Here is a 23,654-nt window from a genome sequence, read left to right as displayed (position 1 = left end):
GTTTCATTTACAGGTCTGGTGCCTTTGCTGAAAGATTGGGCTCAGCTGGGCATGTTGACTAGACTACATATAGACATGGCCTTTTCAGCATGATGGCCTCAGGGGAGTCAAACTTTTACCAAGGTGGCTCAGGATCACCAAAGTGAGTGTTCCTTTAAAGGGCTGAGTAGAAGCTGCAAGGCTTCCTGTGACTTGACCTTGAAAATCCTAGAATTTCTCTTGTATTACATTCTATTGGTCAAGCAAGTCACTAACGCCAGCTCAGATTAGAAGAATTAGACTCCACCTTTTAATCAATTTTTTCCTTTACAGTAGCAAAAAAAACCCAAAAAAACAAAAAACAACGAAATCCTCTTTATTCTACCACACAACATTATTCTAGGGACCTAGGCAAGCAAAGTCCCTGGATCTCAGGGGGTCCTACACTTTGGAGCGCTAGTTTTGATTTTTTCTAAGTCTTCCTTAAGTGACTGGGATCATTCTAATCTGCTTTTCTAGTGTAGTGTCTTACTTGTGTTCCATCCCCCCACCCCAATATCTGTGCCTGATAACAGTAGGTAATCATTAAGAAATAAATATTAGAATAAATGGGCAAGTGTTAAGGAAAGAATGTACATGGGTGGACAGTCTCTTGGGACACAAAACTGGGTGGGATCCAGGATACAGGAAAATAGAAGCATCAACTTGTCAAAGGAAGAGGAACATCACCTCCCTTGGGAGGAACTGTAGATAAGTCTGGGAGGATGGAAACGGATTAGGTCTACGTGTTGTCCAAATCCTTCAAGTGTCCAAATCCTTCAAGTCCTAACTCAAATGTCACCTCCTACACTGTCTTTCCTGAATCTCCCATTGGAGCCGACTCTAACTCGCTTGATGTCTTTAGACCGTCTACCCTTAGACGTGTATTTGTGCACACATCTTATTTCCTTTCCTATACCGAGACCTCTTTGAAGACAAGAAGAACCGGTTTGCCCCACAGCATATGTGATACATGGTAACCGCTCATTTACTCTGGGTTTTATTAGATGAATGGGGGGGCGGGGGAGGCAAGACAGGCGATAGTTGGGGGGTGAGACAGGAGATGCTTGCACCAGAGACTCCAGCGAAGAGAGAAATCTCCAGACCCACAATTAAATAGTTTAACGCGAAGCCAAGCAGCAACTCTTCCAGCCTGTCTCCAGCAAAGAAAAGCTGTGGTCCGCTGACCTCCAACCTTGCTCTGAGGACCCCAAGCCGATACACTGCGACTGCCCTTACCAAAGCCTGACTCGATGTTGCAGACAGCCTTTTGCCAAAACCTATACTTCCTCGTTCCTCATCTGAAGCAGAACCTCTGATTACACTTAGCCTTCTTCAGGCCTCCTTACTCGTTCCCTTTCTCCTTTCTCGCAGGCGTCACCAGGATGGCGCGTGTTGGGACAGCCCTAGCGGGCAGGGGAGGAGGGTCCTGCGACCGGAAGCCGGAAGCCGGAAGGGGGGCTGTGAGGACGTGTTCAGTGGAAGCCGGAGCGGGACCCGGCGGGGCAGGCAACATGGAGCCGCTGTACCAGCAAACGCACAAGTGAGGGACGCGTCGGGCACGGGCTGGGACGAAGCCAGGCTGGGCGAGCCCTAGTCCCCTGGGCTGGGGCCTCGGTCGTCTGCCAGAATGGAGGCCGAGTCCTTCCTTACGGGCGCTGCCGTGGGGACCAGCTCGGAAGGGCTCAGTCTTTGGCCGTGATGCCCAGGTCTGCGGCGGCCGGAGGGTCCTACCTGGTGCCCGGCGACATTGGGCCCAATGCCTTCCGGGATCTCCGAGGCCGTGACTAGCTGTTGGGTAGACTAGGTGAAGGGAAAGTCTCACATTGTTCAGCTCCAGCCAACGCTGTTGTCCGGATTGCTAGAACCGGTGGGGACTGAGGACCCCTGCACATAGGCGTATTACTGTTTAGTTGGAGAGCCAGGGTGTTCGAAAAAAGGTCTAACATGGGGCACCATGAGATGGAAGGTAAATGAGCATTACCAACAGGATCTCCTTAAGCAACTTAGAAGGATCCATCACTGAGCTAAGGTCGTCAGAAAACGTTTAAAGACTCACAGCCCCTAAATGATACCAGTCCTTACTCTGGATTGGCCCAAACCTTGTTGCTGCTACGCTGTGATTTTTATTTTCTCTTTTATTCTGATTTCGGTGTACACTAAAAGACCATATTTTTCTGATAAAAGAAATTGCTCAGAATATCTGGTTCCAGGTTACCTTTAAGGAAGTTGAATTTTGGTTTAGTTTCTCATAAAATTCCTTGGTAGTGTTCCTTATTCATACTGCCCTGCGTTTTTGGAGCTTGCCGAAATATATAATTGAATAGGGAAATAAGATCATACCTATCCTGTTTGGGGGGAAATTATTATGGTCAAACGTAAATAACATGAAGTTTACCTTTTTAAAGCTAACCATTAAATTTTTAATTAAGTTACCAGTATCATGTAATTTACTATTTAAAATGATATTCATTTCTAAGCGTACATCTCAGCGGCATTAAGTACATTCACAGTGTTGTGTAACCATCATTATCTATTCCCTGAACTTTTTCATTATCCCAAACAGAAACTCATGTACCCATTAAGCAGTACTTCCCCAATTCTCCCCAGATCCCTGGTAACCTGTTCTACTTTCTGTTTCTGAATTTTCCTATTCTAGATATCTAGATATCTCATATAGTAGAATAATATATTTGTCCTTTCGTGTCTGCCTTATTTCACTTAGCATAAGGTTTCCAAGGTTCATCTGTGTCATAGCATGTATCGTTCCTTTTATGGCTGTATAATATTCTTTGGCAGAGTCACACACACACACACACACTGTTTTGTTATCCATTCCTCTACTGATGGGCACTTGGGTTGTTTCCACCTTTTGACTATTGTAAATAATACTGCTGAGAACACTGGTGTACAAATGTCTGTATGAGTCTCTATTTTCAGATTTTTTGGGAATATATACCTACTTACACCTGTCCTGTTCTGACACCTTCAACTCACAGTGTAGTTTTGTGCTGATGAAAATTCTTAAAATCACGCCCCCAAGGCCTGGGAAAGAAAGGAAATGGGAACCCACCTCTCTTAATGAATTCACAATAAAAGAAATACTTTAGAGCACTAGAATAAGAGGGAGAGGATCCTCTTGTTTCATTTTCATTTATGTTTCATTAAGTTACTGTTTCATTTTCTACTTCTTTTTACTTTACTGATTGAGCAATTGGTTTGGGCAGGTGAAAATGTAGAGCCTACTTGGTAATAGTATTGAAATGACAGAATTGGTCTTAAACTATTATATGAGCCCTATTCTCATGTAAAAATTATAGGAAGGACAGCCAAGGGACAAAAACAGACAAGGGGCTTTAAAAACTGGATCTGTGAGTCAATTGGAGAAGAAATGAAGCAGAAAATTATGCCCATGTTACTAAGAAAGGGCAGATCTTTTACAGTAATTAGGCTCAGTGGACTGAGTAGTGCTTTGAAATTGATATTGTGTACAGTCTCATCTGGTGAGCTAATTTGGTTAAAGGATAGTCCTAAGGAGCTTGCAATCCAGTTTATTTTTAAGAATAATTTTGTTCACAGTGTCTCATGCTACCTGTTACTGGTGCAGCAGGCAGCTGATCACAGAGTAAACTCGGAAGCTCAATTATAGGTCAACTTAGAGGAGGAATTCTAAACAGTGTCCCAAGCAAGATTTGTGGAGCATAGATGAACTCCTTACCTATGCAGGCTTTCAACTACCTACCCTCAAGCTCTGTAGACCCTTAGACTGTACAGCAGAGCTCACCAACTTTTCCTGTCAAGAGCCAGATAGTAAATATTTTAGGTCATACAGGCCCTTTGGTCTCTGGCAGCTATTCAGCTCTGCTATTATTAGTGCACAAGCAGCCTTTAGACAATGTGTAAACAAATGGATGTGGTTGTATTCCAGTAAAACTTTATTTACAAAAACAGACAAGGGACAAGATTTGACGAGCCACTGCTAGGCCTTCTACTATGTAGTCATTCGTTTATTCAGTGAATATTGCTTGAGCACCCGCTAAGTGTTAGGCACTGTTCCAGTGCCGACAGTAAATTGTTTTGTGCTGCAGTATGTTCGTCATCATCATCATGATGATTATTAGTGGTGCAGTATGTTCTGAGCTGCCTCCTTTCCCCTCAAGGACTGAAACAGGACTGAGGATTCTGGCTCTAGACCTCATCACCTTGTTTTCCTCACCTATAAAATAAAAGTTTGAGGCTGATTAAACTGTAAGTCTCCTTTCAGTTCCATAACACTGGTGATTAAGTGTCTTAAAAAGGAGACAATCCTGTGCATATCTGCAGTTTACTTTTGGAGTTGCAGAAATTAATGATTGCAGCTGAACTGATACAACAGTAACTGAGCATATTAATTTTACTGGAACTTTGAACCCAGTTTGTGGTTATCTCTTGCTGTGTCCCTGAAAGTACATTGGAATTACATCAGCATTTTAAAGTTGCATATCTTGAAAATGCCTGAACATTGGGGGAAAAAACAGATGAAAAGCAGGGTAAACATTTTACACTGAAATAATACTGTGTTAGGGTGAACTTTATAGAGGAGCTAATAGCCAGGCTTCTATTTTTGAGATCCCAGTGCTTGTAAAGCTGCCCATATTTGTCCAGGATCATTCAGTGCCCTGGACCTTATTATCACTAGACATTCTGATTCAATAGGTTTGGAGCACAAGAAGCTCTATTTTTAACAAGCTCTCCAGGTGATTTTGATGAACAGCTGGGTTTAAAGACTGTTACCTTATCTCAAGACCAGTTTCCCCCTTTTTTTTTTTTTTTTTGATTTTGCCTTCTGATGAGAGGCTAAATATAGGGAAGGCAAAGTGGGTGAGGTGAAAGTGCCCAGATGGTTCCGCTACTTTTAAGTAAAGCAAGCAAAGTAAAAACAACAGACTTTGCTATGGTGCTGTGTGGGTTACCACAGCAGTTTCATATTGCCTTTGGATCTATGACCCCTTAAATAATTACGATGATCAGTGCCCCATTTTGGAGTTGAGGACACTAAGGCACCAAGGAATTAAATGAACTTGTTCAGTGCCCCTCAGCTGCTGCATAGTGGAACTTTAACTCAACTCACATCTTTTAACTCCGAAACCCTGTTTCCTGCTCAGGTTAGGCAGAAGCAGTATGTGTGCAAAGTGGGTGTATATGGTGGGGATCCGGTAGTTCCATGGACTTAAATTTTTTTTTTTTTTAATTTGGTGGTGCCGGGTCTCAGTTGTGGCACGTGGGCTCTTTGATCTTCGTTGCTGCGTGTAAACTCTTAGCTTCGTCATATGAACTCTTAGTTGCAGCGTGTGGGATCTAGTTCCCTGGCCAGGGATCGAACTCCGGCCTCCTACACTGGGGAGCCTGGCATCTTAGCCACTGGACTACCAGGAAGGTCCCTCCATGGACTTACAAAGAGCAGTTCTGTTTTAAAATTCTTCCAGGGACCTCCCTGGTGGTCCAGTGGTTTAGAGTCTGCCTTGCAATGCTGGGGAAATGGATTTGATCTCTGGTTGGGGAACTAAGATGCCACGTGCTATGGAGCAACTAAGCCCACACTGCATAACTGGAAGGTCTGTGAGCCCATGCAACCAAGACTCGACGCAGCCAAATAAACAAATAAGCTTTATTGAAAAAAAATTCTTCTAGATCTTCTACAGACATTAAAAAAAAAAAAAAACTCAGCAATATTGACACTTGTTTATTTGCTACTGGGTCTCTGCTTGGTTATGTTTTCACCCACTCCCACCATGAACCCCACACGAGTCAGGGCGAGGACTTCGGATTTCTAGTGTCCACATTCCCATGTCAGATTTGCATATCAGCTGTTCCTTATTGGCTTCAAATGTGTTGTCTGAATTCCCAGATCCATGTAAAACAGTTGCCACTTTGCATATAGTAGTTCTCGCAATGCCATTCGTCCTTGCTCTGTTGTTTTCATTTATTTCCTCAGGCCTGGCATGTGCAGATTGGTATCACTTTATTGGCTCTTATCTTTTCTAGTTCATGTAAAGCAAAAAGAGATTGGTTGGGAAAAGTCATGTTTCGCTGCAATTTAATATCCATTTTCACTTAGAAAATAGTAAAAACCAGCTGATGAGCGGTTATAGGGTTTCGTGGGTATTGACATCATCTCTCCTGCTGCTGTCGTGGAATTTAAAAATTGAAAGTGACTGGCAAGATCTTCCATTTCAATTCACTTTGGTCAGGAAGATCCTTTATAAAGCCCAAGACAGTTCATGTATTCTGTGTGTAAACATGCCAGAGCCCTTTTTTTCCCTCTTCTTTGAGAGTTTGTTCTTGTTTTTTGCCCCTATGTTCAGCTGATATCTGTCATCTTGAAATTTGTACCCTTTGGTTCTGGGGCTCCCTTAAGTGGGGGCTTCCCCGGTGGCTCAGTGGTAAAGAATCTGCCTGCAGTGCAGGAGACGTGGGTTCAATCCCTGGGTCCAGGAGATCCCCTGGAGGAGGGCATGGTAACCCACTCCAGTATTCTTGCCTGGGAAATCTCACGGACAGGGAAGCATGGCAGGCTATAGTCCATTGGATCACAGAGAGTTAGACACGACTAAGGCAACTGAGCACGCATGCACGCACTCCCTTCAGGAGCAACAGAGAACAAGCCACTCCTCTTCCTGTCGTCTCTAGATGCTTGAAGAGCCCCAGCTGCCCCATTGGTTTTTCCTCTCTTTTCTCAAAGGATCATTATCGCTAGTTCTTTTGGCTGTTCCTCTTTGCAACTTGACTTCTAAACTTTCCCAGTCATCTTGCTCATCTCCCATTGGGGGAAATCTTGGCTTGGTAGGGTTTCTTTAGCAAGTGACCCAAACCTGAATGCCATTCTGTGTTGTGGACTTGGCTTTTTAAAAAAAATCTTAAAACGCTTTTTATCCTCGACAAATTTTATTGTATTCAGTTCAGTTCAGTCGCTCAGTCGTGTCCGACTCTTTGCGACCCCATGAATTGCAGCACATTAGGCCTCCCTGTCCATCACCAACACCCGGAGATTACCCAAGTTCATGTTCATTGAGTTGGAGATCCAACCATCTCATCCTCTATCATCCCCTTCCCCTCCTGCCCTCAATCTTTCCCAATATCAAAGTCTTTTCAGATGAGTCAGCTCTTCGCGTCAGGTGGCCAAAGTACTGGAGTTTCAGCTTCAACATCAGTCCTTCCAGTGAACACCCAGGACTGGTCTCCTTTAGAATGGACTGGTTGGATCTCCTTGCAGTCCAAGGAAGTCTCAAGAGTCTTCTCCAACACCACAGTCTAAATGAAAAACGTTCGTATTTGCTTTGTGGTTCAATATCTTAACCAGTCACTGGAGCGCAGAATTTTGTGCAGATTTCATAGTCATAAGTTGATTTTTTAAAAAAATACCAGAACAGAACATAGAGCCAAAGGCAGTCCTGTGATAGAACCTGGAAATCTTCCCCAGAACCCCTTGGGTACCATTGTTATACCTGCCAGGGGTCCCTCATCCTTAAAGTTTAAAATATTTGTCAATCACATGGGAGAAATGTGATGTTATTACTTTCAATATGCATTTTCCTGATTACTAGAAGAGTGTTTCTTCATATATTTTTGTCCATTTGGATTTCCTTTTCTCTCAGTTGCCCTTTGCCCATTTTAAAAACTGTTTTGTTTTATTTTTCCTATTTGTAGTAGTTCCTTATACATTCAAACATATTCCTTTGTTATCTGCTACAGGTGGCTTCCAGTCTTTCCCTTTTTTTTCCCCCAGGTGTGCCTTTGGTGTAAAAAGGTTTTGTTTTTGTTTTTTAATGTGCTCAGATCTATCAGTCTTTTCTTTTGTGATTTGTGGGGTTTGGGGGTAGTTTTGGTTTTTGTCTTGTGTAAGAAACCCTTATTTAACCTGAAGTCATAATATGCACGCCTTGAGTTTATCTTTGTGTGTTATACAAGGTACCTTTTTTTCACAAGGATAACGAACTGAGCCATCAGCGTTGATTGTAGTCCGTTCCTTTTGCGCTTCTGTTAGAAATTTGCCTCACTGCCCATATCCAGGCCTTCGGGAAAGTCCTCGTTCTCTTTTCCATCAGCACTGCCGATCAGTGCTCTCTAGCTGTTTGCATCATTTCCCTGATCCAAATATCAGTTTCTTCAAGTTGCTGTCCTACATCTGCCTCCATATCTCCATGTGTCTCCATTCTAAAGCATCTGGACTTACCTTCCTGAAGTAGCGATCTCATCCCTCAGACTCTAGGAGTGATTTCTGGTTGCCTGTCAGGACCTTGGGTCTTGCCCAGGAACCTCTGAGGGTCTGCCTTGCTTCTGGAGCCACGGGTCATGTTTCGAGACCACAGGGAAGCCCTGGAAAAGACTCGAGGCAAGTTCAAACCAAATTTAGGCTCCTGGCTTGTGTTGGTAAATTTGGGGTCACAGTTTGTGGTGCTCACGGTAGAGGCTGGTTGCTGACGTTTCTTCAGGGCTTGGAGATGATAGAAGAGCTCACAGGCTGCCTCCTTGACTCTCTGTGAAGAGACCAGAAACCCCAGGAGGTGGTTGTTGGGGTAGGATAAAACATCCCCAGGATTTATCACAGAGGACTGCTTGGAAGGCTCAGACGGTGACTTTGGCCAAGCCCTGGGAAGCCATCGGGAAGCGCCCTGGGCCTGGTGTCAGGACCGGCCAGAGGGCCCGGGTATAGTGCTGAGTTTCCAAATGGCCTCCTGTTGCCAAGGAAAGAGGTTTACCAAACAGGAGATCCCTGTCTCTCTGGACCTTCCTCTGATGGCTCCCTCCCACTAATCTGCCTCCTGCCCTTCTCCTCTCTGACCCCAACTCTCAGGCAGGCCAGCCTGCTGGTCACCCACGTGACAGGCCTTGCAGGCATTTGTGCACGTCGTTTTCTCCACATCTTCCTTTACCAACTCACATTTTGAACTCCCTCTGCCCACGGAGCTGCCCCCAGCTCAGCCTTCCGTTTTCTTTGCCTTTGCCCTGCTGCTCAGAGCTTGCTTTTTGTTTACGCTTGTGCGTGTTAGTGTTGTCTTAATTCTTTTTGGGACTTTTCGCGTCTATCTGGCCTGTTGTTCCTAATTATACTGTTTCTCAAGGACAAGAATTCTATCTCTCTTGCCCTTTGACTCTCTCTAGTACAGAGCAGCACTCAGCACATTGGGTCAAAGAACAGAGAGTGGGATTGGCCGGGTTCACATCGAGGTTTATCACTTGGTGTGTGACCTTGAACAAGTTACATAACCTTTCTGGGCTTCGGTTGTCTTATTTACAAAAAGAGGGTGATAATAGTTCTTTCCTCATAGGGTTTTGACCTTGCAGAACGTCTCAGATGCAGTGAGCGCTCACTAAATGCCGCTTGTCTGCGTTGTTATTTAACGTTAAAATACTAGAAACCGTGCCAAAACATGTGACCTGAAGTGCCACATACAAATTTCACAGTTCAGCGACATTGTCCATTTAGATCAGTTCTATGCCGGCATTAGAAAAATTGTCTTTCCTGACCGAAGCTCTGTTGATTACGCATGTCTCACTCATTTCCTCCCTCTCCCTTTGATAGGCATGTCCATGAAATCCAGTCTCACATGGGACGCCTGGAGACGGCAGACAAGCAGGCTCTGCACTGTGAGTAATTAACTACGGAGACCAGAGTCCTGTCTCTGATGACACGCTGCTAATGGGCTGGGTTTCCTGACTGTGTTTCTGCCTCAGGGGCTGAAGGAGTCAGCGTGGAATGAGTTCTGTTGTGAGGGTGGACAGAAAAACCCTATGGCAAAGTCACTGGTTTCCCTGACCGTGCCCTCTGGAATCCCACAAGTCTTATCCCCCATTACCCCTCCACTCAACCTGACAGGGCCGATGGGAATGGGAGTGCTTGCCTCCATCTGTCTTAATCTAATTACCCTGTCCGTAGAGGAATGTGGTCCATAAAGATTCAGAGATGTTTAACTGAAACTGGGCGTTTCTTCTTGAGCTGAGAATGCTGCAGCTTTCTAGGAGGATTATTCAGAAACGAAGGGCAATATTAATTAGTTCAGTTCCCACACCATGATTTCTTTTGAGAAGAGTGCTGCTTTGGGTTTTAGTTTCTTTTCTGTTATAAGAAAAGGTCCTGAAACTTCCCTGCTGGTCCCTTGGTTAAGACGCCATGTTTCCAATGCAGGGGGTACCGGTTCGATCCCTGGTCAGGGAACTAAGATCCCACATGCTGACGTGGCATGGCCAAAAGGAAAAGAAAAGGTGCTTTTTCTGAGTCTGTCACACAGACACTGCTGGTCCCCCACCACCACTGACGCTGTCTCCTCCTCTCACTCCTTGGCTGGCGCTGGGCCCATTCTTCCTGTTTTCTCAAGTCTGTTTTCTGCCGCTCCCAGGCACCTCTTCTCTCGGTCCTGTGCCCTGCCTTGTTCTGAGCTGTTTGTTAGCGCTGGGCTCCTCTGAGAAGGTGACACTCCGTCTCTACTGTCACTTCCTTATTGGACACAAGGCAGTCTGGATGCCTTTTTCTGTGCACAGTTTAGCTTCTGACCGTCGACTTTGGCTTTCCAGCAATCTCATTGATACATGATTAGAAATGGAAACGAGGTCATTTTGACTGTTTAGCAAAGGAGCTAAGGAAAATGACTATATTTATCATATTATTACCTCTGTGGATTCTTTCGTGGGCCTTCCCTGTTGGTATTTTGTCTATTCTGGTGACTCCAGCATCGGCCTACCTATTCTTAAGGGAATGCTTCTCTGTTTTTCACATACTAATCTTTCCCTGTGCGCTTTTTTTTTAACCTCATTATTTTCTGTAAAGGGTTCATTTGGCAGTCTTTTTACTAGTTATTTATAACCCATATCTGAGAATAATCTCAAAGGAAAAGAGGCCTCATTCTATATCAGAAAATACTGCATTTTGCTGAAAATATTTATTTGGGCAATCTTTGAATGTTCATTTTATTTTCAAAGGCAGGAAATTTATTTCTATAGATTTATCTTTAGGGTTTTTTTTTATTTTAAATAGCATTGTTATGGCATTAACACCTATATATACGTGTGTGTATATATATATATATATATATATACACGTATATATATAAAAACATTTAGAAAGTCACTTAGTATAATTTGAATTTTTTTCTGTTCTCATTAGTGCATTTTTCTTTTGCAATATATATTTTTGAGTTTATTGGATATAGAAAAAAACATGTTTGATTTATCATTCTAATTTAAGTTCACTATCTCTTTTCTAGTAATTATTCTTTTTTCTCTTCTGTGCAGTAGTAGAAAATGAAATCCAAGCAAGCATAGACCAGATATTCAGCCAACTAGAGCGTCTGGAGATTTTGTCCAGCAAGGAGCCCCCCCACAAAAGACAGAATGCCAAACTGTGAGTGCTCTGGCCCTGCCAGGCCTTGCTTCCGGAGGGGTCATCAAATATTCTGAAAATCCACTTACACGTTGAAAAACTGAGACTATGCAAAGATAAAGTCCCATAAAGACCACAATTCTACTCGCATGATTCTCCCTCAGAGTGAAAAGCCTGTGTTGTACACCACAGGGAGTATAGCCAATATTTTATAGTAACTGTAAATGGATTATAACCTTTGAAACTTGTGAATCACCCTATTGTATACCTATAACTTATATAATATTGTACATCACCTCTACGTCAGTTAAAGAATAAAAAGCTAGTGAGGTTAGCAGCTCAGAGGCCTGGCGTCTCCTCTCCTTGTTGGTATCATTTTGAAATTTTGCCCCCAGCACTGTTTTTCTGACCAGACCCATGGCCACTTGAAACCTAATGCCACCAGGGAGTTTCACTCTGTTTTTTGATTCCCACTTCATTCTTGGGTTGAATTATCTTGCTCTTAATCACTCCAGTCAGTGTATTTGTAATAAAATACTGATCTAATGTTTGATACACCCCCATGAAATTAAAGCGAAACCACTCTCACCACCTCTACCCCAGCCTCTGTTTCCAAAATGTTTATGAAACTTCATTGATGCTCTACTCCACAGATGCCTTGGGCTTCTTCCAGGAGAGCAGTAATAATCTCTAGAAGGTCAGGAAGAGGTCATCGAACCTGCTTCCTGTCACCTGTTCCCTGTCATGCATCCAGAATCAGAGACCAGCAGATAGTTAGGGAAATCTGCTGGAATCTCATTTGCTACCATCCTGCTCTAACTACAGGCTCCTTTTTTAGTTTCAACATCATTTATCAAATCAGATTATTTGGGGTTGGGGGGGTGGATAGCATGGATGGGTACAGGGAGAAGTAAGGAATTGTCTTCTTCCCTGAAGACAAAGTCCAGCCACCTCCAGTTGTGCTCCTCTGGGCTCCTGGAATTTAATATCTCTGTCAATTCCAGCCGTGTCGACCAGTTAAAGTACGACGTCCAGCACTTGCAGACTGCTCTTCGAAACTTTCAGCACCGGCGGTATGCACGGGAGCAGCAGGAGAGACAGCGAGAGGAGCTTCTGTCTCGCACCTTCACCACAAATGTAAGCCCGGCGCCTGGGCGGGATTGGCAGGAACTGGGGGGTTGGTTGGAGCTGGAGCTCAGGACTCTTGACAGTAGCCCTCTGGGGGTCCTGAAGCAGACCGATGGGATGGGAGGCGAGCAACTGGAAGTGATGCTGACTCTGCGTTGCCACAGAGACTAGACCTAAACACTGCTTGCATCTCTTTTTCTGTCACAGAAACCCTCTGAGGAAGTAGTTAAAATGAGGGGACAGGCAGAGGTGAAAATTACCTGGTTTGACTGGTCGATGCAGAGAAGTGGACTTTCCCATGGTGGAAACATTTTCCTGATCAGATCAAGAAGGATAATTAGAACTTAGACTATTTGTAACGAGGGCAGCTTTCAAAGCTGCCTTCAGGCAATTGTCTCTGTGTGTGTGTGTGTGTGCACGCGCATGCATGCACACAGTTCCAGTGTTGGATGTGTTAAAATGTTTTTGCATGTGTGTGCATGTGTGCATGCGTGCAGTTCCAGTGTTGGATGTGTTAAAATGTTTTTGCCTCTTGCTAGTGTGTGTGTGTATATGTGTGTAGTTCCAGTGTTTAATGTGTTAAAATGCTTTTGCCCCTAGTCTGAGCGCCAGTTAGGAGGGATTTGTTAACAGGTATTTCGTTTTAGAGGGACTACTTGACTTGAGCCTGTTTGAAAGTTGCCTGTTGGTTTGCATGTTTGATTTCCTAGGATACCCATGTCCCTGTCCTTTGGTCTCAATGGGATCATTTCTCACACGTGGCTGTAGAACATTACTGGCTTTTCCTGTGTCCTGCATAATGTATTCCACCAAATAAGGTGGGTCTCAGGGGCTTTTTGTTTGGTTGGTTTTTTGTTTTCTTACAGAGGTTCATTTTCTAAAGTGGGATTACGCTTTCTAAGCCCATCATCAGAATTCAAATCCGTTCCCACTTTGCAGATGTTGAACCTTCTTTGCTGTGTCCACATGTGCAGTAAATTTCCCCAGGTGCTTCAGAATATGCCTACATAGTTTGGTTTCTCTGATGCAAGCAGTCAAGTAGTAATGATTAACAATTAAAAAGGTCAACAAACATGTGTTGGTCGGTAAGCAGAGCTTCTTTTCAAAAGAGCAGGGAGCTATATGACACATTTAAGGTGTTGTGTGGGCTTTTGATAGCTGTGGTATTGGTTACACGGCTTTTTTAGGCCAGGGATGATAGCTCCGAATTACTTTATGTCTTACCAGCCTAGTGTGATGCTGTGCGTACAGTGGGCCCTTAATAAAAATTATCTGGCTGAATGAACTTCTTCCTGCTCTTTTTATGATCATGAGCTATAGTACATTTTTCTGAGAAATAACAGCCCATCAGCTGTACCGAAACACTGGAGTCTTCACCTACCAAGCATCAGCTTGTGCAGGATGCTATTTAAGGTGCTGAAAGTAAAATGTGTTTAAATTAAAAACCTTGACTCCCACCCCTGAGAAACTCCCATGTTAGCAGCGGGGGGATTGAAAATATATACCTGAAAAAAGATTGTGAACTTGAGCAGCGATGAAAAGGTGGTTTAACTTCTTCATGATGACAGAAAGTGGTAAAAGTGGTACTGCTTGGCAGAAGGGTTTGTAACGGTCAGGGAACTGGAAAGGGGACAGGGCAGTGACTGGGCGAGCCACGTGCCTGTGTCCTTCCCGCTTGCAGGGTGAAAGTGGAGCGCTGGCACTGGTTTTGATGTTTCTCCCTACAGGACAGTTACCCAGCACGGGGATTTGTGCCCCTCTGGACGTCTCACTGGCGGGGTCTCACACAAGTCATTCCACCTCTCTGGGCTTCTGTTTCTTCATCTAAAACGAGGATAATACCATAACCACAGCATAAGCTTAGAGTGGGGCCTAAGCGAGCTTAGAATGAAGAGTTTGCAAAGTGGAAAGCATTGATCAGTATTAGTTCTTTCCTCCCTTCAGTTTTTTACAGACTTTGCTTCCCTGCTCAGGTGGATAGTCCCATTGTGATCACTGTTGGGCCTTTAATAGAAACCAGTCTCTGCTCTCCGTAGTCAGTCTGTCTAATCGGAGGGAGGAATAAGCTGTAGATGAAATAGCCAAAGGACAAAAGCAAATCTTCCCCACTGCACCAAGGGGAAGCCAGGTAAAGGAACATTTGGAAGAAGGTAGATTAGTAAGGAGTTAGAGACAGCCTTTAGGAGAAGCCTAGGGAGAATAGTATTTCCAGGACTTCCCTGGGGGTCCAGTGGTTAAGACTTTGCCTTCGGAGAAGGCAATGGCACCCCACTCCAGTACTCTAGCCTGGAAACTCCCATGGATGGAGGAGCCTGGTGGGCTGAAGTCCATGGGGTCGCTAAGAGTTGGGCACGACTGAGCGACTTCACTTTCGCTTTTCACTTTCATGCATTGGAGAAGGAAATGGCAACCCACTCCAGTGTTCTTGCCTGGAGAATCCCAGGGATGGGGGAGCCTGGTGGGCTACCGTCTATGGGGTCGCACAGAGTTGGACACGACTGAAGCGATTTAGCAGCAGCAGCAGCAGCAGCAGGAGTGAGTTCGATCCCTCATCGGGAGCTAAGATCCCGCATGCCCCGTGGCCAAAAAACCAAAGCATGAAACAGAAGCAATATTGTAACAAATTCAGTAAAAGACTTTACAAATGGTCTACATCAAAAAGTAAAATAAAAAATTTTTCCTGAGTTGGGGGCATGATGCAGAGGAGGCAGGGATGAACAGACTTGTGTGGTAGAACCCATTTGGAGACTGAGAAGTCTGAGAATTGTACTTCCTCTGAGTGAACAGAGGCTGCCCCAGGTCTCCACTTTGCTTTTCAGTCTCCGTCAGGTTCCTTTGATTCTTGAAGCATTTCCTCTAGCAGTTCTTCCAGCTCGACCTTGACCAAGAGGCAGAGTGGTCAGTTGAGGTGGGGACACCAGGAGCTGAGCAGCAGCAAAGTTAATCAAGTGCCTGCGTTTCTTTCACAGGACTCTGACACCACCATACCAATGGATGAATCACTGCAGTTTAACTCCTCCCTCCAGAAAATTCACCACGGCATGGATGACCTCATTGGAGGCGGGCACAGTATTCTGGAGGGACTGAGGGCCCAGAGAGTGACCTTGAAGGTGGGGGCCCTTGTGGGGGGACAGGGAGAAGGCCTTGTGTTTTGACTTTAGCCAGCAGTGTGGGACCTGTATTTACCTTTTGGTCACGTAGCCCTGAACTGTGATGCTGTGGTGGTGAGACAGAGCCTTTGAGTTGGGATCCTTTCTGCTGGAAGTGGGTTATTATGAGTCCAGAAGTAGCCAAATTCCCCTGCCGGTAGGTGTTTACTGTGCTTACAGTGAGCCATAATGTGGCATCTCTCAGTGTCCAGGTGGTTTTCCATTTCCTGAACTGAACAGAAAGTGACTGCCACTGTGAGAGGAAGCAGTAATGGGCTGAGAAATTATGTGATAGAATTCACTCTCGGAAGAAGGAAGACACAGCTTTACTTGGCTTCTCATTCACTCTTGGGTGTTTTCCGTGCGGCCCCTGTGGTGGGCAGTCTTAGAGCCGAGACCTTTGTTGTGCAGCAGCTGAAGCCCCCCAGGGGAGAGTCTTAGTGCTGCCCGGGTTGATTGACAGTGGCTCCTGGAGCACAGGCTAGTGACCCCCAGTGACTCTGCTTCATTCTCTCTTTAGTAACAGGTATTCCTAGAAACCCTGCCCCATTGGCTGAGACTCAGACCTCTAGGGAGTGGTTTACAGAAACATTACTCAGCCTCTGATGTCAGGCGTGATGTTGCAGCCTCAGCCCGTTTCCTGTATCACCCTGGTGGGCCATGGGTGTGAACTGTGCCTGCTATCAGGGTGTGTCCCTTGTGCACAGAGCCCTCCCAGCTCCTGAGCTGGGAGGAGCAGTCACTCGGAAGCGTGAGCTTTATCTTAGTTTTTGTTGGACCATGTCGAGCCTGTCAGCTCTGCAGGACTTCAGTATGTTTCTGAGCATCGCCTGCCACCTTTACCTGGGAGGAGGTCAGGCAGGCCTTGAGTGACACGTACCTTGCTGATGGCCGCGGCGCTTCAGACAGTCTGGAAGTGTGGTCTCTGACAGCTCCACGGGCGCCCCCTTTCAGGACAGCCGCCTGCAGTTACCTAAACTGGTGTGTGTGTGTGTGTGTTTGGTTGCTCAGTCGTGTCTGACTTTGTGACCCCTTGAACTGTAGCCCACCAGTTTCCTCTGTCCACAGTTTTTTTTCAGGCAAGAATACCGGAGTGGGTTGTCGTTTCCTCATTTCCTCCTCTAGGGGATCTTCCCGACCCAGGGATCAAACCCACATCTCCTCTGTCTGCTGTATTGCAGGCGGATTCTTTACCCACTGCACCATCAGGGAACCCCAGTCTAAGCTAATACATGAGGGTTAATCCTCCCTTCTTTAGAAAGCTGCTGGCTTCCTAGCCATATCTCAGAAAAACAGTCAAACTCTTTTTAGGATGAGACTCAGCCTCAACACTCAACGTCAACCTGGTAGGGCTCAGGGCTTATTGTTAAAGCAAATGTCAGCTTCCTACTGAAGTCTGGTGTCACCGAAGAGCCCAAACAACTTTTGCCCTAACACTGTCCCCAGAGATAAAGCCCTGGGAAGCCTGGTGGGTGGGCAGTCAGGGGTTGGAGTGCGAGGTTTCTGATGTTTCCTCTGCACATCTGCTGTACTGATTCCTTCTGCCTGCCCACTTCTGTCAGGCAAGCTGCTGCCTCAACCATTTGAAAAGAACATAGGAAGCATGAAGGAGCCGGGCCTTGATTTGGGGAAATTTGTGGTAGAAAATGAGTAGTGTTTTTGAGATGTATGTTAACTTTCCAGTGATTTTTGAGGTTGATATTTGAATTTCATAGTGATGGAATAATCTCTTCTTTCATAGCTAAGCAGAGTCTTGATTGAGAATCTAATGCTGATCATCACTGTTGTGGCGAAAACATGTCTCTGATCTCCTCTGGCAGAGACGAAGTTTGACCTGAGAGACTCTTCTCTCAGTTGCCCATTACTGTGTTCATACGGGACCTTAGGTTAGATGCCTCCATAAAAATACAGTGGGTGACGTGTAAGTAAGTTGAGGTCCGCCCAGCATTCATCTATTACTTCATATAAAATTGAATATGCTTAAAAATGAAAATTAGAAAGCAGGGAGAAAGGGCGGCCTGGGTGGTATGGACTGTTGGTTTAGGAATAAAGTACCCTTTTGTTTTGGGTGGTGGGAGGTGACATGTATTTGTGGGGTTTTAGGTCGTGGTCCTGGTGTCTGGCAGCTGTGTTTCTCTGGTTCCGCCTTGCCTGCTTCAGACCCTCTCCTGAACCTGGACATAGGCTCTGCTCAGCAGAGTTCCTGAGGTGTCTACTGTACAGCGTGCACAGACTGATAGCAAGCATTTTAGAGCCAGGGAGCAGAGAAAAAGTTTCTTTGATGTTGCCTTTTATTTTTAATATGCAAAGTGAAAGTGTTAGTCGCTCAGTCGTCCGACTCTTCGCAACCCCATGGACTGTGGTTCACCAGGCTTCTCTGTCCATGGACAAGAATACTAGAGTGGGTTGCCATTCCCTTCTCCAGAGCATCTTCCCAGCCCCAGGATCGAACCCTGGTCTCCCGTATTGCAGGCCAATTCTTTACCATCTGAGCCACCAGGAAAGCCCTTTTTTTTTTTAATATAAAATATTCTAATTTAGAACTTCTTTGTGGAGGTATGATGGGCATACAGTGACGTGTACAGATCTTAACTTGTACAGGTCATGGGGTTTTGACAAATGCCTACATACACCTTTGTAACTCTCCCTGCTGTCAAGACATAGACTGTTTTCATCACCCCTGAAAAAGCTCTTGTACCCTTTCCAGGTTAGTTTGCTCCTGCCCACCCCCCGCCACGCCCCGCCCCAGGCAACCACTCTTCTTATTTCATCATAAATTAGTTTTGGCTGTTGCTGACCTTAATGCAGATGTTCACATTACTCTTGTGTGTGCCTCCTTCCTCTCAGGAGTGTTCCAGGCTCTTTGATGTCATTACACGGTGTCCTCGGGTCCTTTGTATTGTGCATCAGTATCTCATCGTGCACAGAACATACATTGTTAATCCATCCTCTTGTTGATACGCATCTGGATTATTTCTGGTTTGGGGATATTCTCCTGTTTTCTTCTAGAAGCTTATAGTTTTAGTTTGTATGTTGAAATTTTTGTGTATAATATGAAGCAGTGGTCATTTTTTAACACACATTCTTATGCATTATACATATGGACATACACATGTGAAGTGAAGTGTTAGTCTCTCATTCATGCCCGACTCTTTGCAGCCCCATGGACTGCAGCCCATCAGGCTCCTCAGTCCATGGGATTTTCCAGGCAAGGATACTGGGGTGGGTTGCCATTTCCTTCTCCTGGGGATCTTCCCCACCCAGGGATTGAACCCGGGTCTTCTGCACTGCAGGCGATTCTTTACTGACTGAGCTACAAGGGAAGCCCACGTTTATATATATGTGTGTATATATGCTCTGTGCACAAGATGCCCATTATCCAACCATTTGTTCCAGCACACTTGTGGAAAAGACTTTCCTGTCCCCTTGCTTTGCTCTGCGACCTTGATTGAAGGAGCCTGATGTGTGTCTGGTTGCTGCTGCTTGTATACTTTGGGCGTGACCGAGAGACTGTTTGTCCATCGCAGCTCATGATGACATTCACCCACCCCTGGCACAAGGAGGTGATCACGGTTTTTCGTTCTCCTCTTGTCTGCCCCAGGGGACCCAGAAGAAGATCCTTGACATCGCCAACATGCTCGGCCTGTCCAACACGGTGATGCGGCTCATCGAGAAGCGGGCCTTCCAGGACAAGTACTTCATGATTGGTGGGATGCTGCTCACCTGTGTGGTCATGTTCCTCGTGGTGCAGTACCTGACCTGAGCCAGCTAGGCCCCGCGGCTGAATGCCAGTCCCAGGGCGTGAGTGTGTGAGTGTGTGTGCGTGAAAGAGAGGGGGCCCAGGGGCTGCCCTCTGAAATGTGTGTGCCCATCTTAACTGTGAAGAGCCCTTGGAAATAATTGTGACCTGTGGCCTGGTGGGAGTTTCAGACCTCTGTTTCTTGTGACATCTTGGAGGGAAAGCTCATGCTACCAAGACGTGCAGTGCTTAGGAAATGAAGGAAGTACCAGTTGGCTTGCTCACGCTCGCTCGCTCTCACTGGGGGAAGGAAGTGAAGCCAGGGTGAGGGAGGAGGAGGAAAAGGGGAGGAAGAGAGTGGCCTTGGCAATTTTGTCCTTGTAGCTGATACGCGCCTGGGAAGCTACTCAAGCTTGCAGACAAGACTCCATGCTCTGTCGTCCTCCACCCTTTCTGACTCCTAGTAGGTAGTCGGAACAGAAGCAGACAGGAGAGGGAAAGGGGCCTTCTTCCTCTACACTCACTGTAGTAGGTAGATTCATATGCTCTTGCTACTGGCCACTGTGCCCACCCCCCGCCCCCCCCCAGATGATCTGCAGACGGCTGACTGCCTATACTTGTCATCCTTACCCGGAAGCCGCCCCCTGGAGGAAGCAGAGGCACGGGCACTGTTGCTGACAGCAAGTAGATTTTCCACAGCACGGTCGCTGGGTGCTTCTCCTTTATAAAGTAAGGCCAGTGTTACTCCCTGGTCTGTCTTGAAACTGAAAACCCTAGGCACCGATTTGTTTCAGCAGTTAATAGAACAGTTGACTTCTAAGACTGGAGCCTGGGCCTTTGCCCCTTAGAAAGTAGCTGTGAACAGAGATTAGTGATTGGTCTATTACAGTCTCATCTCGAGTTTTAGCGTCTTTAATTAATAATAGACTGTTTTCCCTTTGTTGAAATGTATTAGTAGCTGCCAGTCAAGCCCCATTCTGTCCAGCCAGTGAGGGCAGATGCCACCCCAGGGATGCTCCTGGTGTGTATGTCCTTGTAAGACTCTCTTTTAAGGGACCAGCACCTTTTGCTTCTCTGACCAACCCTGGATTAAGGCTGTACCAATACCCAACATGTTGTGAGATTTATTATAAAGCCAGTCTGTTCAAAGAGAGTCATCAGTGAAAATACCAGGAAGACCTGGTTAGCGTATTTTTTCATCTATCACAGGCCCTCCCAGCCATAGGCCTAGTAGGGCAAGACAGAAATATCACTTAGAATTTCCCAGAGGAACTGTGAACCTGGTCGGTATTAACCCCACCTTTGAACATCTTGCCCTAGCTACTTCCTGTCTTTGTTGCTTGTCATTTGGACTATCTTCTGTCACCTTTCCCTCCTCTTTCCTTCTTTCTGAGTGTTCTCGTCCACCTCCCTTTTTTACCCTCCACCTGTCTCTGTAGCAGTATTGTCTTTTCAGGTACATCTGTGGCATAGATCCCTTTTGGGGAAAGGTTTCTTAATTGTCACAGATTTTTAAGTGAGTTTTCTGGGTACTGATTTCAGACTTTTGGTTGGATCTCCATTGCTCCTGCTCGTCTGGGCTAAACAGGGGCCCTGGGTTTCCGAGGAAAGGGAACTCTGATCAGAGTCCCTTCATAAAAGGCTGAGGGCCCTACCAGCGTGAAGACTGGCCTGGTGGACAGACAGAGGGGTGGGTGCATCTTCCGACCTACCTGTGACGTGGGGAGGCCCAGTTTGAAATGTCCCCCATGTCAGCACCCCTGTCATCCCAGGGACCCGGCACAGGGTTCTTACCAGTCCACAAAATGGGTCTTTAAACTGCACAGACTTGGCTGCGAGCCTGGGCACTCGAGGATCCCACCAGACAGTGCGCTTTGGAAGACGTGCAAGGAGCAGCTGAGCCATCTGGACTTGAACTCAGGGGAGGCAGAATCGCCCCCCACCCTCTGCCCTCTGGTGGCTGACGTGACATGTTTGCAGTGTACACCCGTGTATTTCCACACTTGGCCTTCACCAGTGATTGTTGCCTCAGTGAACCAGAAGTAAGGTCTGCACCTTCAGTGCCATTCTTCCTGCTTTGTAATACAAGTGGAGGAGACAGTTTGTGGGTCTTCACCACTGGCGGGGTAAGGAACAGCAGCCACTGTATGTCGCAAGGTCCTGGGGCGCTGAGCCCTCGTGTCCTCCTGTGCTTGGCTTCGGTGATCTGGGAGAAACACACTTGTGCCTAACTGGGTGCTCTGTCTCCACAGTCCAGAGTACAGGGAAGGGTCCCAGAGCAGGGAAGGAGCGCCCTCTAGTGGAGATGGGGTGAATTCTTAACATAAGCTCCAGCAGCAGCCTCTGGGATCTTGTAAAGAATTTTGGTGTTCCTGTTGTGGTTTAAGAGAGGTGGGTTGTCCAGAAACTTGGAAATAACTTTCATTCCGCGGATGTTTACTCCGGGTGTGATCATCTTAAGAAAAGCCAAACTCCCAAGACCAAGTAAGTAGGAGAGTCTTGATTTTATAGAAGGCTTCAATGCTGGGTTTTCTCTTAAGACCTTCACCCTGATGAGTTTAAATGGGTTTGACTTGCAAATTTGGCTTTACGCTCTTTGTTTTTGAAACACATCAATTGAATAAAGTTGCCATTTATTTTATTTAGAAAATGACATTTTGTAAGGGAGTTTGACATTCATCTTTATAACTAATGGCCCCCTTTTTCTCTCCAGCCAGAGATTCTGAAACACTGTTCCGAGACCAGAGTTGGGGTTGGTTGCCTTAGCAGCAGCGGGGGAACTTTAAAAAAAATTACAGATTACTCTGGCCTACTTTGGACCTTCTGAATTAGAATATTTTTATATCTCTAAAGTTATTCTGATGTGTGTCTTAGAAGATTTTCTCTTAAAGACTAGAGCATTTGAAAACTTGCCGAACTAATTCAGCATATATGAGTGGAGAGCAAACTTGCCAGGTCCAAAATAAAGTTTTGATTTGTTTCTGTCTTATTCCAGGAAAGATTTGAGGAGAGTTAGAAAATATAACCAATGGCAACCCACTCCAGTACTCTTAGAGTACTCTTGCCTGGAAAATCCCATGGACGGAGGGGCCTGGTAGGCTGCAGTCCATGGGGGTCGATAGGAGTCGGACACGACTGAGCGACTTCACTTTCACTTTTCACTTTCATGCACTGGAGAAGGAAACGGCAACCCACTCCAGTGTTCTTGCTTGGAGAGTCCCAGGGACGGAGAGCCTGGTGGGCTGCCGTCTATGGGGTCGCACAGAGTCGGATATGACTGAAGCGACTTAGCAGCAGCAGAGAAAATAACTAAGTGAATAAAGAAGTGAAAACTAGGAACAAGTCAGCAGAATGTCAGTGCCAAGAAAAGGACACTCACATGCAAGTCGTGAAACCCCACAGGAGGGCTCTGAGGGGTCCCTGACTTGGCCTCGAGGCCCAGGAGGCACAGCGAAGAGAGAAGCATGGCCTTTTCAGTCTGTGGAGGGGTAGGATGTCATATTTGCTCAGAGGAGGGCCTAGACCTTGACGACTGCTCGCTTCCCTGCGGCCCTTACTGTAAGTTGGACGTGGTTGGTTTCTGGGTCACCCGTGTAACCTTTGCAGACCTTCCCAGTTAGGTTGGGAGTCCTTCCATTTGTGCACACCAAGAGGCTGAGCTTCAGGGACTTTCACAAAGCCCCACAAGGAGTCCTGGAGGAACCGGCCCCTCTGACCTCACAGCCCAAGCACGTAACCTTGGCACCTGCCTGCCTGCCTCCCGTGCTCGGGACATGGTGCAGGAGACTGGGGCAGCCTGGGTAAAGAGCTGTAGCACATTTGGTGCACCTTACATGGCAGGTTCTCTGCTCTGAAATATTTTCCTAACTTAGAGGGTGGGGGTGGAGAATTTGAGGAGGACCTCCTGGAAGGAGAAGGCAATGGCAGCCCACTCCAGTACTCTCATCTGGAAAATCCCGTGTTCGCCGGAGCCTGGTAGGCTGCAGTCCTTGGGGTCGCTAAGAGTCCGACACGACTGAGCAACTTCACTTTAACTTTCCTTAAGTGGTGAATGGAGTTGTACTCAATCTTTCCACGAGGGGGAGACATAAGCCTTTCGGGCTGGTCTGCCCAGCACTCCACTCTGCCTTAGGCCTGGTGCATTTGGAAGAGGAGGAATCATCTTCAGATTTAGTTTGTTTCCTTATAGAAATTCCTGCTGAGCAGCGGCTTGTCCCTTGTTGCTCTCAGGGTATGACCAGCAATGCCTTCTGAAATCTCAGTT

General features: G+C 46.1%; 1 protein-coding gene across 2 annotated transcripts; it reads left to right on the top strand.

Moving 5' to 3' along the window:
* The first annotated feature begins 1,459 nt into the window (after window positions 1–1,459).
* Window positions 1,460–22,043, top strand: GOSR2 (golgi SNAP receptor complex member 2). Of its 2 annotated transcripts, XM_005905954.3 has the most exons (6): window positions 1,460–1,561; window positions 9,581–9,645; window positions 11,287–11,395; window positions 12,379–12,511; window positions 15,472–15,612; window positions 19,253–21,549. In XM_005905954.3, exons 1-6 carry the CDS (start codon window positions 1,533–1,535, stop codon window positions 19,412–19,414), a joined length of 639 nt encoding a protein of 212 aa, XP_005906016.2. In that variant the 5' UTR covers window positions 1,460–1,532; the 3' UTR covers window positions 19,415–21,549. The 2 variants fall into 2 exon arrangements, with proteins under 2 accessions (XP_005906016.2, XP_070246092.1); XM_070389991.1 differs by lacking the exon at window positions 15,472–15,612 and having other exon boundaries at window positions 19,253–22,043.
* The last annotated feature ends 1,611 nt before the right edge of the window (window positions 22,044–23,654 follow it).

Source organism: Bos mutus, chromosome 19 (assembly GCF_027580195.1).
Source record: "Bos mutus isolate GX-2022 chromosome 19, NWIPB_WYAK_1.1, whole genome shotgun sequence".
Classification (NCBI taxonomy): Eukaryota; Metazoa; Chordata; class Mammalia; order Artiodactyla; family Bovidae; genus Bos; species Bos mutus.
Note: the sequence above shows the minus strand (reverse complement) of the source record. Positions and strands in the feature narration are given on the sequence as shown.